The sequence below is a fragment of the Lissotriton vulgaris genome, chromosome 4_1 (genome assembly GCF_964263255.1).
Source record: "Lissotriton vulgaris chromosome 4_1, aLisVul1.2, whole genome shotgun sequence".
Lineage (NCBI taxonomy): Eukaryota > Metazoa > Chordata > Amphibia > Caudata > Salamandridae > Lissotriton > Lissotriton vulgaris.
In genome coordinates, this window is record NC_141691.1 from 202,223,662 (window position 1) to 202,239,183 (window position 15,522).

The 15,522-nt window shown below is 47.7% G+C and overlaps 1 protein-coding gene across 2 annotated transcripts in view; it reads right to left on the minus strand.

Moving 5' to 3' along the window:
- The window catches only part of STAG2 (STAG2 cohesin complex component), a 1,316,830-nt gene that overhangs the window by 859,909 nt on the left and 441,399 nt on the right, over nt 1–15,522 (minus strand). For both annotated transcript variants that reach the window (XM_086918500.1, XM_086918501.1), the window contains one exon: nt 1,243–1,316. In XM_086918500.1, coding sequence (XP_086774626.1) covers nt 1,243–1,316 — 74 coding nt within the window. The remainder of the gene's footprint in view (nt 1–1,242; nt 1,317–15,522) is intronic.

The window sequence follows — 15,522 nt, forward strand, 5'->3', positions numbered from 1 at the left end:
ACCAGAGAAAAACTCCTTAGAAGAAAAACAACTTCCAATGCTCTGAGACCAACCCTAGGTGGCACAAGTGAGCAAATCATGTTATCTAATCCTACGCATTATGCAAACTTGTTGTGCTTTGGTTAAAATGTTGTTGAAAATTTTACAAATGCATTTAACACATAACCTTAATCAGTCTATCAGGAAAAGAGAGATCCGGCACCTCAACAGAATTAAACATATATGGTTGTGGTATGTAACCATACTGCCCAGGGATGATACCTGGGACCTGGGACCAAAAGACAGGCATCATAAACAAAACATTTCTCGCTCCGTTACTTTAGAAATATCCCAAAACAACCCGGGTTAATAACCTGTGGAAACCACAATCGCATAGAAAATACACGTCTTAACATTAATATCCTAATTTAAACAAGTATATTAATATGCAAATTTACTCCGTTAATTGCTAAAGAAAAAAGGTCATAATATTTATTGCGAAAGTAGAATGGGGCTTGCTTGAGAAAACAGTGGTTATGGTCTCAGATCCCAATCTAAAATCAGCTGACTGAGGAAAAATGAGGCCATACACACTAGGCGTAATTAACATTAACGTTATTTTAACTCTCTGTGCAAAATTAACCCCTTGTGCTACATATATAGTTCTATAACTTTGTATATAACTACTGCACAAATACAAACAGAACATAAACTACTCCTGCATATGTACAGTCTACTGTGAAATGTGTAACCATTGTTTAGGTAGGGGAGGGACATTATGTCCCACTCAAGGAGTTACCTCTTAAGTCTTAGCCCTTACCCAAACTCAATGGTGGTAACAAATAGCATAGTAGATCCTGAACATCTACATTTAAAATATACACATTTTTAATATGCTATTCGTAACCACTTGAGTATGGGGAAGATCGATAACTCAAGAGACAGAGTTTCAAGTGCAATATCTCCATCCTCTAACTCAACAATATATGCCACAGATGAAAACATTCATCCTAGGATATATTAGCATTCCAAATCTGTTGGTTAAGTACTGATGTTAAAATGTGCTGTTTGACCAACTAGTTCATTAGTAATGCAATAGTTAATATCAGATTGGTTATGTTATAAAATACAAAAGATTCATCAGATTGCAAACAGCAGATTAGAATCAGGTGTTCCCTGCATACAAAGCCACATGGTTGTAAACAGTAAGTCAAATTAAGTACGAAACAATTGTTCCAGGCCCCAAACTAATTAACAACTTACCGATATCTATGCACAAAAACACCTTTAAATATTGCATTCATCATATTTTCAATTTCATCTTGATTTTCTTGAAGCTTTTAAAAAGAAAATAAATAAGACAAAATCACTAACGGTTTCCCAACAAACAATTTTCAACATACATAAATTAGCTATTCTGATTTCATATAGGGACAGGGGGAGATGGAAAGAGATAAAATTAGTCAAACAAAGACAGAAAAAGAGGTTTTATGGTCCTTCTATGGACATTATAGAGGTCAGTGTTTATGCAGCAGAGGACTACATGATCTCTAGAAACTCTAACGAGGTGCACAGAAGAACAATGGTTGTACAAAAATTTCAGTGCATATTTTATACAGAACTACAGCAGTACGTTTTTAGACAAGCCAAAAAGCAGTAAACTATGACGTAATATGGAACTGGGCTGAAAATAAAAACAAGTAAAACGGGTATTGGCTACTGTCAGGTTATATTTCTAAAAATGTAGGAAGAAAAACAATAGACAAGGAACGCATTACTTCTCCAGTAAGCATCTATTCAGAGCTTGTATGCTGTAGAATCATATGCTTAGCATATTCCTGCCATCTAGTGTGGGCTCGGACGTTTGCAACTTGTTTGTCTTCTAAGACGTCTTTCGAGTCTCAAGGTAAAGTGATTCCTCCTATTGTCTGTATTGGGCATGATTATCGGCTCCTTTGTTAAGATTGTTTTCAGTTCATTGGGTGAGCTTAGGATAGGAGCAATAGAGAGATTGTAAAGATGTACATACAGGCTATAGTTTGATAAAGATAAGAGTTAAAGTAGGGAATCAACAGCCATTAGCTTGCAGGGAGGAGGATGGGTGCACATGAATCTACAACACTACACACTACTAATAGATGCTTACAGGATAAGCAACTTAATCCATTTGTAGCATATGTTGGTCATAGATACATATGCTTAGCACCGAATGTAAGGCAGTACTCCCATAATGAGGTGGCTAGCTAGTGATGATGTAGATCTTCGAAAAGGTGTTCACAATACAGCTTGAACCACTAGCTTCTTGGTTAGCAAATTCATCAACACAATAGTGTTTGGTGAACATATATATGGGTTATTCATGTAGCTGCCTTAGAGCTATCACTTAGTGGAATGCTTCCTAGGAATGTCAGAGGCCCCTTTTTACATGTGGAATGAGCTCTTGAAGATGGAGGTAGCAATTGCTTAGCTTTGTGGTAGCAAGTTTGTATGATTTGCAACATCCACCTTGCAATTCCTACTTAAGATATTGGTGAGCCCTTTTGAGTGTTTGAAAATGCTACAAAACGTTGGCTTTTACGAAAAGGTTTTGTTCTATTGATGTAGTATATTACTGCTCTTTTAAGATCTAGTGTATGTGTGGAGCTCTTTCTGCCATGGAATCTGGTTTCAGAAAGAAGACTGGGGGCTCAATGGTTTGGATTAAAATTTTCAACTACTCCACAGAGAAACTTAGGTTTTGTTCTTAGTACCAATTTATCTGGACGTATTTGGGGAAAGGTTCTCCTAGAGTGAGTGCTTGAAGTTCACTTATCAGTCTGAGAGAAGTTATAGCCATTAAGAATGTTGCTTTCCTCGACTGGTGACAATGCGCAGAAGAAACGGTATACAAAAGTAGGGTGGCAGCTAAGAAATGGGGGAAAATCTGGGCGCCTTGGCAGAAATATAGAGGGTGTTGTCTGCCGCCTATTCTTCAGTGAATTGTATCACTTCTGCAAAATGGTGTCTGCCTGTCCTGTAACCATGATTATGTATACTGTGTCTGCAATCTTCCTGAGCATTTTAATAAAAAGATTTTAAAAAAACATTTTTTTTTTTAAAAAGAATGTTGCCTCCCATGTGAGGAACTGTATATTTCATTGATGTAAATGTTCAAAAGAAGGACCCATAAGCCTAGTAAGAACTATATAAAGATTCCAGGCTGGTGGGATGAAGGGAGGACTGACTTCTTAATCCCTCCATAAAGGCTTTAACAACAGGAATCTTAAATATATATTGCCTGTTTTGCATGTAGGCAGCAAGTGCTGCTAAGTGTAACCTAAAAGAGGTGCATGCAAGACCTGCTTGTTGTAAAAGGAGTACCTAGGGGATAGTGGTTGGATTTGTTTTGCTAAACAATAATGCGCAAATCACGTCCATTAGCTGAATAACATGTGGGAACCTGTGGAAGACTGAGGTACTCCCATTCAAAATTCAGGAGCCAGAAGTAGTGGGGTAGGGTTGTGTGACTCGTACCCTGGTCCTGAGTTAAGAGACTTGGCCAGATGGGCAGCTTCTTGTGTGGCAGAAATGATAGTTTAGTAGGGTTGTGAACCGTGCCTGTCGAGCCCATTTTGAGGCTATTCTAAAGAGTATTAGGGATGTGTGTGTGAGCTGCAAAACCACGTAAAGAATGAATGTCAGAGGAAGAATTATAGCATAAGCAAATATCCCTGACCAGCTGATCCATAGGGCTTTCCATTTATATTATGGGTGAGGAAACTTGGAGGCAAAGTTTTGGCACTTTGTGTTCTAGTGTGTGGAAGAGAGGTCTACCTCTGGGGTTCCCCACCGTTAGAAGCATGAGTTAAGCAATGTTGTATTGATGCCCCACTCGTGTACATTCTGCTGAGCATATCTGTGAAGTCACTTTCCGCCTCTACTTGGTATTCTACTTAGAGGTGACTGTTGTGATGTATTGCCCAGTGCCATTCATGCTCTGATATGCAAGAGAGCAGTATGGAGTGTGTGCCTCCTTGTCTCTGAATGTAGTACATAACACTCATGTTGTCGGTGCGGAATAGGCCTACCTTTTGGTGAAAGGGTTGCTGAAATGCTTTAAGAGCTAGTTGAATCGCAAGAATGTCTAGATGATTGATGGAGACAATTCTGCATTGCAGACCACTGGCCACCGAACTGTGAGATCTTACATATGTGCCTCCCAACCGTGTAAGGATGTGTCTATTGTAACGGGCACTTGCAGAACAGGGGCTTTACAGGGCTGACCCTGCAAAAGACTGTTTCTGGTCCACCAATGCAGAGAGCATTGGGTCGCTGGGCCCACCAACACTAGATCTTGTAGGTGTGCCTCCGCCTGAGACCATTGTGATTGGAGGAATGGTAGGGCCGCGTACACAGTCATGTGTGTGGTACTACGGAGATACACAAGGCCATCAAACCTAAAAAGTTCATTACTGTTTTGACTAACACGATGGTGTGGTTAAAAAGGAGACAATGCAAGCTGGAACTTTTGTACTCGTGCAGGAATGGGATTAGCTTTTGCTGGGATACAGTTGAAGGTTGTGCCGAGGAGTGGCTCCACTTGTAAAGGTTGGCGGTGTGATTTTGTAGCATTAAGCGTGAAGCCCTGCTGGTGTAGAGGAAAATGCTACATACCCAGTATGCATCTGTTCTTGGCGTATAGAGCTGTAGAGTCATATGCTATGCATAGGTAGTCATCTAGTGTTGGGTCTGGATGTTTGCACTCTGTTTTTATTCGAAGAAGTCTTTCCAGTCATGAGGTAGGTGACTCCTCCTTTTGGTGATAGTGCGCATGGGCATCGACTCCATCCTTAGATTGTTTTGCTACAGAGGGTGATGATTAAGTTAGTAAGAGTAGCAAAGAGATGTCCATGTATATTGTATCTAAGTAAGATGTTACTGCAACAGGTAAAGGTAACCGGGGAGGCGTTGGGCGAATATGACGCTACAGCTCTATATGACCAGAACAGAAGCATAAAGGGTAAGTAGCATTTTCCATTCGAGGCATACCAGCTGTAGATCATATGCTATGCATAGACTATGTAGCAGTTATCGCCCAAAGCGGTGGCTAACCTGTAGCAGTTGTCTGAAATAGTGTCCGTAAAACTAGCTTGCTATCTTGCTAACACATCTACACAATAGTGTTTTGTAAATGTGTGTGGTGTAGACCATGTTACAGTTTGCTGTCATCTATGGGTATATTTCGTTAACATGCCATAGAAGCCCCCATTTTGCGTGTAGAGTTCGCTCTAGGGGGTCTAGATGGCTGTAATGCCAGAAACCGGTCCTAGGAAGCTTGTTTCCGGTCCTGGGAAGACATGGCTTGGCAGTTCGGGCTGGACTGTTCCCATGAGGCACAGGGTCAGACTGATTACATATGGCCATGTCTGAACTGGGGTGGCAGAGTGGGCTAAAGAACGGTGATGGATTAAACCCAGATCTGTTGATTGCGTGTGTGTGTGTGTTTGATTGGTTCAGATGCTCGGTCCATCACCACCCCCTTTTGTACCGCTAATAACGGGGTAGCGGAAGGAAGTCGCTATTTGTTTGCGAGGGAAGGGCATGTGGAGTTGCCCCTGCCTCTTCCCTTACCGTTGTTTCGTTTAACACCTCCTCTGAAATAACCTCCTGAAGAGGGGGATTGGTTGTTGCACTTGTAAGAGGAGGAGGGATTTTCTGTGTATCAATCAATCAATAAGAGTACTTGTAGAGAGGGAGAGAGGGTTACTTACCAGTGAGGGTCTGAAGGCGCGGAGGGGAGGGGGGATGATGCTGCTACTGCTCGAAGAGCAAGGTCTTGAGGAGTCTTCTGAAGGCGAGTAGGTCTTGGGTCCGCCGTATGTGGGTAGGGAGGGTGTTCCAGGTCTTGGCGGCGAAGTAGGAGAGGGATCTGCAGACGGAGGTCGTTCGTTGGATGCCGGGGACAGCAGCGAATGCAAAGCTGGCAGAGTGGAGCTGGCGGGTGGTGGCGTAGAAGCAGAGTCTGCTGTTCAGGTAGGCTGGTCCGGCGTTGTGGAGTGCTTTGTGTGCATGGGTGAGGAGCTTGAAGGTGATCCTTCTGTCGACGGGGAGCCAGGGTAGGTCTCTCAGGTGGGGGGTGATGTGGCTGTGGACGTTGACGATCAGTCAGGCGGAGGCGTTTTGGATGCGTTGCAGTCGTCGTAGGTGTTTGACTGGGATAGACTGTGTTGCCGTAGTCCAGTCTGCTGCTGAAGAGGGCCTGTGTCACCGTTTTTCGTGTTTCGTTAGGGAGCCACTTCTAGATCCTGTGGAGCATCAGAGGGTGTTGTAGCAGGAGGAGACGGCGCTGACCTGCTTAGACATGGAGAGGGAAGAGTCGAGGCTGAATCCTAGGTTGCGTGCATGGTCGGTGGGGGTTGGTGCTGTTCCCAGTGTGGTCGGCCACCAGGAGTCGCCCCAGGCTGAGGGGGTGGGTCCAAGAATAAGTACCTTTGTCTTGTTAGAGTTCAGCTTCAGACGGTTGCTCCTCATCCAGTCAGCGACGGCCTTCATTCCCTCATGGAGGTTGGTTTTGGTGTTGTGTGGGTCCTTGGTGAGGGAGAGGATGGGCTGGGTGTCGTCGGCGTAGGAGATGTTGAGGTTGTGATGGCGGGCCACTTGTGCGAGGGGGGCCATGTAGATGTTGAACAGTGTCTGGATGAGCCCTGGGGGACACCGCAGATGATGTCGGTGGCTTCGGATTGGAAGGTGGACGCTCTGGGTTCTGCCGGAGAGAGGACGTGCTCCAGTCAAGAGCCTTCTCTTGGATTCCGGCTTCTAGGAGGCGTGTCTTTAGAGTGCGATGGCAGACCGTGTCGAAGGCAGCCGACAGGTCCAGGATGCTGATTTTTTGCCGTTGTCTAGTTGGCGCCTGATGTCGTCTGTGGCGGCAATGACGGATATCTCTGTGCTGTGGTTTCGTCTGAATTCGGACTGGGATGGGTCCAGGATGTGGTTGTCTTCCAGGTGGCGGGCCAATTGCTTGTTGACGTTTTTTTTTATGACCTTTGCCGGGAGCGGGGTCGTTAGTTCTTGAGGACCTTGGGGTCCGCATTCGGCTTCTTGAGGAGGGCGTTGATTTCGGGGTGCTTCCAGCTTTCCGGGAAATTCGCTGTTTCGAAGGAGATGTTGATGACCTTCCGTAGTTGGGGTGCGATGGCTGCCTCTGCTTTGTTGAATACGTGGTCTGGGCAGGGGTCTGACTGAGCCCCTGAGTGGATGGAGTTCATGACCTTGCGTGTCTCGTCGTTTACGTTGGACCAGAAGGTTAGGCGGATGGCGTTGTTTACAGGGGAGGTGGAGTCTGGCGCAGTTGGGGCGGCCGTGGGGTTGAAGCTGTCGTGGATGTCAGCGAACTTGCGGTGGAAGAAGATGGCTAGTGAGTCGCACAGTTCTTGTGAGGGCGGGAGGTCGTTGGCGCTGGGGTTTGGGAGTTTCTTTACGATGCTGAAGAGCTCTTTGCTGTTGTGTGCGTTGTTATCCAAGCGGTCTTTGAAGGAGGATCTCTTGGCTAATCTGATGATCTGGTGATGTCTGCAGGTGGAGTCCTTGTATGCTGCGTGGTTGTCCGGTGTGTATTTTCTCCAGTTTATTGCATGCGCGTTTGGAGGTCTGGAGTTATTCGGTGAACCAGGTGGCTCTCTTGCTGGCGTAGCTGTTGGAGGGTTTCTTGAGCGGGCGAGGGTGTTGGCACAGTCGTCTATACACTGTCTGAGGTTGCGGACTGCGTTGTCTGGGTTGGTGGGGTCGGTGGGCGGGTTCTGGGCGAGGGTGGTGATCAGCTGGTCTTCGGTGACTTTGCTCCAGCAGCGGCAAGGGAGCTGTTGGGTGCGGTGGTGCGTGGTTGGTTTCTTGAAGATTAACCGGATGCAGCGGTGGTCGGTCCAGTGGAATTCGGTGGTGTGGTCGAAGGCGACGTGGGTGCTTCTGTAGAACATGAGGTCCAGCGTGTGGCCGGCAGCGTGGGTGGGTGTGGTGACGAGTTGTCGGAGTCCGAGGTTAGCGAGGTTGTCGATCGGGGTGGCAGCGTTGTTGTTTGAGAGGTGGAAGTTCAGGTTCCCGAGGACGATGTAGTCCGTGGAGGCGAGTGCGTGGGTGCTGGCGAGGTCAACAATGGAGTTGCTGAACTGAGTCCGGGGGGTCTGTAGATAATTGTCCAGTACTTGGAGGATTGGTGGTTCTGTCGCTGGTGAAGCTGCAGGTGCGGCAGGAGAAGGGTCTGTGGGTCCGTTTCGGGGTGGCCTGGAAGCAGGTGTGGTTTCAGCCTGCGTTGAGTGCGTGGAGGCTGCTGGCGTCGTAGTGGAGTCTGGTGTCGTGGCGTTCGCGGGGTCCAGGAGTTCTGGTGCTGGGCGTGGTTTAGGTGCGGCCGCGCAGCTGCCATCATTTTAAGGGGAGCTGGGAGGGAGGAGCAACTGGGTGGTGGGAGGCAGGGTTTAGCACATGGGGGGCGGGGCCACAGGGGAAGCAGCAGCAGCGGGAACGGCGAGCAGGGGCACAGGAGGAAAGGAAGACAGACCCCAGGAATGGGCAGCCGAGACCGAGGGTGCAAGGGCACAGGCTCTGGTGGAGCTGCAGAGGGGGGGCATCTACCTGGCTAAGTAAGGGGTCGCTTTCCCGTTTTGGAACCACTCCTGTAAAATGCGTGGGGAAAGGAACCCCTAGCGGCAGGTAACTACAATACCCCCATGGACTTTGCGACATCTATCTTTTTAAATTTTTTCCAGTGAGGTATCAACCGCTGGTCCAAAGAGATGCTCCTTATCGAGTGGTTGAAGATGGAGCTTTGCACCTCTGGCTTGAAGTCGGATATTCTCAACCAAGCATGCCTGCGTACGAGTATACTGGTGTTGACTGCATGAGGAGCCTCATCAGTGGTTTGAGAGTTGGCTCTCTTGCGAGCATTAGAGACTACAAGAGAGTCTAATGGCAGCTGGACTCTTATGTAAATCGGGTGGTTGGGTGCGGGTTTATATTTTTTGTCTACCCTAGGTATAATTATTCTTGCCCGTTCAGGATCTTTAAATACCTAATTTGTGTGTTTTAAGATTCCTTTTAGCATTGGTACGGTATGAGTGACTCTTTGTAAAGAAGTAAGTGTTTCAAAGAGGAAATCCTCTTCTAAAGTCTCTTTATGGAGCTCCACCCCATGATATTGAGCAGCCCTGTTAAGGAGCTCAATGTACCCAATGTTATTGTCAGGTGGGGAGGGTTCGGAGGGATACAAATCAGGATCATTGTCTGTATTTGGTCAGTATGGTAATCCTCCCAAGGGTCAGTGTCCTGTGGCCTATCCTGATCTTAATACCTATCCTCGTCAACCTGTAGGTCAGGTGAAAGTGAAGGTGAGTTTGATGGTGTGATTATCAAATTGTGATCAGTGGGAGAAGGAGGTGGAATGTAAGGAGGAGAAGGGTTAGTACCCACACTCATAAGAGGAATATGGTAGTCCTCTGGTAAGTCAATCTTCTGTTTTTTTTAAAGAGTGTCTTGAATATGTCCTGTTCCAGGGTTGATCACATGTTTTTTCTGCTTCGAATCAGACGGCGGGGCATCGGTCAGAGGCTCTTTAGACGGAGTGTCTTTTTCTTTATTGGCTGGTTTCGGCGTCGAAGGATTCGGCATTGAAGGTTTCGGGTCAGAGCCTTTCGGTGTCGAAGGTGGAATCTTCTGCAACGATGGTATTGTGACCAACAGATGTGTGGATTTGGGTTTCGGAGCAAAAGGTGTTGGGTCAGTTCCAGAGTGGGGTCGGCTTGAGCCCGAGCTGGAAGGCTTCTCTTTCTGTTTCGAAGCCAGGCCAAGGGTGGGGCATCGGAAACTTTTTGTTGATGCCGACCTTGGCCAGAGGGCAGAGGAGGGACCATAACCTTTGTTTTATGCTGCTGAGGGGGCAAAGGGATATCTTTACTCACGGTATGTTGACCCGGAGTAAGGTGCCCCTTTTCTTCAATGTCGGATTTGACTTCGGACAGGGAGATATGTTCTTCCTCTCGGCTCCTTGAGCTTGATGTTCTATGTCGGAATCTTCGCCGAAGATGTCCGGTGCGGAGCCGCTTCAGTGTTGCATCTCATGACATCGAGCCAGACGGTCACAAAGTGTCTTATTTGATCGAAACGTTAGACAGGCATCGCAGTCTTTCTCGTCATGTTCGGGGAGAAGCAGATGTTGCACACTTCGTGCAAGTCGGTGCATGGAAATGTAGTGCGACAGCCGGGACATAACTTTAGGGGAGTCTGTTCCATCAACTGCTAATACGGTTGGTGCGGGTAGGCCAGACGGCCTGCCACGAGTTTTCCAATCTAAGTCTTTTCGAAGTAAGACGATAAGCGACGAATAGGGAATCGCAATCGATATCAATAACTTTGAGGGTAGGGGATTGCGCGTCGAAGGGGTCCAAGAAACGGTGCCGTACCTGAGAGCAGCAATACACATCCGAACCCGATGGCGGAAAAAAACAACCTAAGGATGGAGTTGATGCCCATGCGCACTATCAGCGAAAAGAGGAGTCACCTATCAAAAACCAAGTGCAAACATCCAGGCCCAAGACTAGATGGCAATCTTTACATAGCATATGATCTACAGCTCATATGCCCCAAACAGGTCGATTATCTTCGGAGCGTATTGCAAACGTTTGCACTCTTGATCAGTCAATCACCTAGGTATGAGAACACAAGTGAACACCCTCATTCCAAGATGAGCTACTACTAATGCAAAACATTTTGTGAACACTCTTAGTGCAGTAATCACTCCGAGTGGTAATACTTCGTATTGATAACGTTGGCTACTTACTTAAAAGCGTTGGTAGAGTCAATGAGCTGGATGTATTGGTATGTGAAAGTAGGTGACTGAGGTCTATGGCAGTCATGAAGTGTGCTTGCTGCAACAGTGGTATGAGTTATTGGAAAATTACCATGTGGATATGCTCCAACAGGATGTATTACCTGAGTGGCCTGAGGTCTAGTACAGGCCTTAAGGTGCCTTCTTTCTTTGGAATGAGGAAATAAAGTGAGTACACCCTGTGTTGCTTTGGGACCAGCTCTATGGCACACATTTGAAGCAGAGCTTAAAATTCCTCTTCTAGGAGTGTTTGATGTTCCCTTGACATTGCTTGTGCTTGTGGTGCCAATGCCAGACCTCACCCAAGAAACCTGGGGGGGTTCAACCTGCAGTTAGTGAAGCTAAGCCCAAAAAGAAAAAGAAGAGACAGTGTAGGAAAGGTAGACAACTGCTAGCCACAGTTCCAGTGGGCCAGTGAGATTCTATCCCAGTGACTGAGCACTCCAAAATTGGCCCTGGTGCCCTCCTAGCCAACAAAAAGCCCTGACTAATCAGGCAACTGTCCAGCCTGAGTTGGTGACTCCTCAGCTGGCAGAACAGAGGACGGAACAGGGGTGTGGATTTTAATAAAATATCTACTTGTCCATGGGGCAGAGTGCTTCATAAATCTACTTGTCTTGTAACAAAATCCACTTGTTCCTTTGGTGCCATGTAGTGCAATGAAAAATTATGGTAGCAATCTCGTTATATGAGAGCTCTCATATAGCCTCTCTGATTATGCCAGGGCTCATACTATAGTAGTGTTTGTATACTTGCAATCCCCTTATGATGCCACGTTGCTGCAGACATACATACTGGGGATGAAGGTAGTGGTAAGCAGGGTTAGAATGCCCTTTTTTGAGTCTGTGCAAACCTAACTTGCAAGTTTTAAGGGTTTTCAACAACTCTTCCCTAATCTGTTACCATACCATACTGAGACATGTTGGCAATTTACTCTTGACAATGGCAGAAGTAATCCTTCAAGAGTTGTGAAAAAAGTGGTTGGAGGGAAAGTGAACCTGCAAACACTCAGATTTTCTTGTCTTAGTTCTGTAAATTCTTGGGAATTCACGAACGCCGTATAGCTGCACTTAATGCAAGGACATATATGCATTTTTGAGACTTTCGTTAATAATGGGGACCCTAATTTGGTCTGGCATTTACCGTGACCTTTTGAGTTTATTAAAATTCTCTCTATCATTTGGCTTCACTGTGAGTGACAGCATTCTGCTCTTTCACAAGGAGCATATCGGCAAACAACGTAGTTTTGTTCAGTGCCAGTACCTACTGTGGCAGTGTGTGCTTTTTTACAACTTTTGCTAATGTTTGTATAATGGCGAGGGCCCCCCAGCTCCCACACCAATAAGGTTTTACAAAAAGCATGCCAAAACAAGTCACATTGACCAAACTAAAAAGCTGACCACCAATTTCAGACCTACTGGTTTTGCCGAAGCTGTTTTTTTTGTTTCCCATAATCTGATAGATGTTTATTTCTATTCATTTTTCAACGTTTCAACATTTGTCCATCACATCAAAGGTACGAAATTCCAAGGTTTTCTTCAATTTTATTTGCACAGGAATTGCCCATGCGGGCCTAATAACAGGCATGTTATGAAACTCGAATCCTGTGTTAAAACTTAAGATCACCCATTGCATTTCGGTCCTTATGACCTTCCTCAGGGGTATCTACAATAGTAAATGAATATTTGTCAGACAAACACAATGATTCTTGTGTAGCAACTGTAAATTAACCAACTTTTTTAACCCCTACCAACTTCAATCAAAATGTCAATGTTAAAAATAATACTCTATTCCATCTCCTACTTGATTGTTCAATACCCTTCACCACCTATCCTCCAGTGATTACCAGCTCCACCCACCATACAGTGCTCCAAAATCCTATATACAAACATAACTCACAATGGTTCCACTAATGCAACTAATCATTAACCTGAGATACCTCCTACAAGAATTCACCGGTTTAGAACTTTTCAACTCTACTATTTAAACTAGTTCAATCCCTGGTTCCTACCTACGGCATTCCTGCCATGTCCAAACAGCTTGCCTCTACTCTCTTAAGTTCGAAACATAATCAGATTGAAATCACCCTGCACAAATGCTTAAAAAAACGTACGTGGCTTCCCCAGCTGTAAACAATTCGTACCACCTGACCATACTCTCCGCACTCCAGGATTCTCCTACAACCCAACTACAACACCCACAATCCATCTAAGGTGAACTCTGCATAATCATACATCCCGCATTTCTACACTTTCACATCCCTGTGTGCCATGCCAACAACCCTTGGCAGGGCACTACACAAAGAAGGACCAGCATATCTCAACAATCATATGACCTTCGACCAACCTACCAGGAAACACCGCTCTGAATCCCTCTCCCTAGCAGCTAACAGACACACCCGAAAGACAAACTTCAAAGGCCGCTTGTTGGACCCGGCCCTTTTGGCAGGTTCACCCCGAGACTTTTTGCTTTTTCCTAGCCTGTTTCTGGAACCTGGTGGTGGTGATTTTAGGCCTCTGCGCACTTTTTCACTGTGGTACAGTGTAAAGTGCTTGAGCTCTCTGTGTATGTGTGGTGAGTGACCTGCCCTCCAAAAGGAATGACTGGGGAATATGTATGCCCATGGTAGTTCCTGATGTATGGGGAGTGCAGGGGCGAGTTTGATATGTACGAACTCGTGAGATTGAATGCTGCGAAATGATATATGCAGCATGATTGTGTCTAGTCTAGAAGTGCCACTTTTAGAAGTTGGCATATTTGTGTAATTTGTGTCTGGCGTGTGATTGGCTGGTGAGCCTGGTCCAGGAGTGCCTGGGCCTGCTTGTGGGTTGACTGTCTGGTTTGAGGATGACAGGGGCTGGGGAGCCCCAGGAGGTTGTCTGAGTCAGCCCATGGACGAAAGGCTGCATCTGCTGCCAGGGAAGTGGGAGGAGATGGCACCTGGGCGTGACTAGGGCTGTGCCTGCCTGACCACAATGCTGGCTCCACCTCCCGCTGGGCGACTGTCACCTCTGTCCCCGACACTGAAGAGAGTTCCCTAAAACCAGTTCTTGCTGGTTCTCACACTGCCTGCACAAAGACTTCAAAGACTTTTCTCTGTATAAGAAGGGGTTGTGTCCCCTTCCAAGTTCTTGTTTCTAACTTGAATCCTGCCAGGGGCGTGCTGCTGCTTGGGCCCAGGGGAATCCCTGGGCCCTGCCCAGCCCCTGGACCTCTGATGGACTTTCCTAGATGCCTGGAGGACTCCTGGGGGACCCCTCTGCCTTGCTTGGGCTCATGGGGGGGGACTTGGCTTTGCCCCCTGGGAATCTCTGGGACCTTTGCAGCATGGAGGAGCTGCATTTTCCTGCTGGGAGCGCTGTGTTTCCTCTCTTTAGCGCCTTTGAGCGCTTCACTGGGACAATAGCGCTTAGGAGCGCTTTATTTCGGATTATAGCGCTGGTAGCGCTCTGCTCATTGTCCTTAGCGCTTGGAAGCGCTTTATTTTCAATAGCCGGTGCCCACCCGGCATTTGCCCCAGATTACCGTGTCTTTGAAAGCGCCGACGCAGCCTCGGCAGCGCGACCAGAGCCATGGGCTGGTCAGGAGGGCCGCGCTGCCATTGGCTGGCCCCAAGAAGAATTGCCGCGCCGTGATTGGTTGACCGGCCCGGGACTCCCTGATGACGCGTCCCCGGGCCGCGCCGTGATTGGCTGCCGGCCCAGGGAGAGAAAGGAAGATGGCGGCGGCTGCTGCGGGGCTCCCGTGACCGGGAGGGAGCCCCGGGAGAAAGGAAGCATGGCGTGCGTTGCCGGTCCGCCGGCAGAGGAGGGAGACCGGAGATGAGCCCAGGAGTTGCCGGCAGCGAGGCTCCGGTGCGGGAGAGCACCACCCGCGGCACCCGAGGAGAGGAGCAGGTCGGCTAGAGGCGCAGGTGGGGCTCCGGTGTTGCAGGAGAGCCCCGCCGTCCAGAAGAGAGGACCGGAGTCTCCCAAGAACCGCCCGGTGAGTGAAGGAGGGCTGGTGGGGGCTCCGGTAGTGCCACAGGGGAGCCGGTTCCAACCCGGCTTCAGTTCTGAGCGGTCCAACCAGCGAGGCCTCAGTGTTTAGAGCCCCCGAGGCTCCGGGGGAATATTTGCTTTGAGAGCCCAGAGAGGCTCAGGGGCATGGCTTCATGTGGAGCCCTGGGAAGCCCCGCGCGGCTCATTTGTTTAGCGAGCCATGAGAGGCTCTTGCCTGGCATTTAGTTCATTTTGAGTCCCCCGGGAGGGACTCCAACGTTTAGGACATGTGTGATGTGCCGAGCCTGTGTGGCTCCAATGTTTGGGGCACGTGACATGCCCAGAGCCTGTGTGGCTCCAGCAGTGGGTGCAGTTTGCGCCTAAGGGTCAGTGAGGGCCCTGACGCAGTTTTGATTATTCCCAGCTGGCCAGCAATTAGTGGGCAGCTGCACCGTTTAGGTCTTGGGATTTCACAGGTGCCCAGCAAGTAGTGGGCACCTGCTACGTTTAGGCTTGTGCTTGGTCTGGCGCTGCATGGCAGCGCGCCCTGACATTTGGACACAGGGCGTCTTAGCCCCAACAAGGCCAGTTGGCCTAGGGACTGCCACCAGTGGTGGCTTATGTAAGTTTTGCGCAATTGTATGGTTATTGCACCTCTGAATGTGTTTTCTTGCATCATGTGTTATTCCTGCACCTCTGAATGTTTTG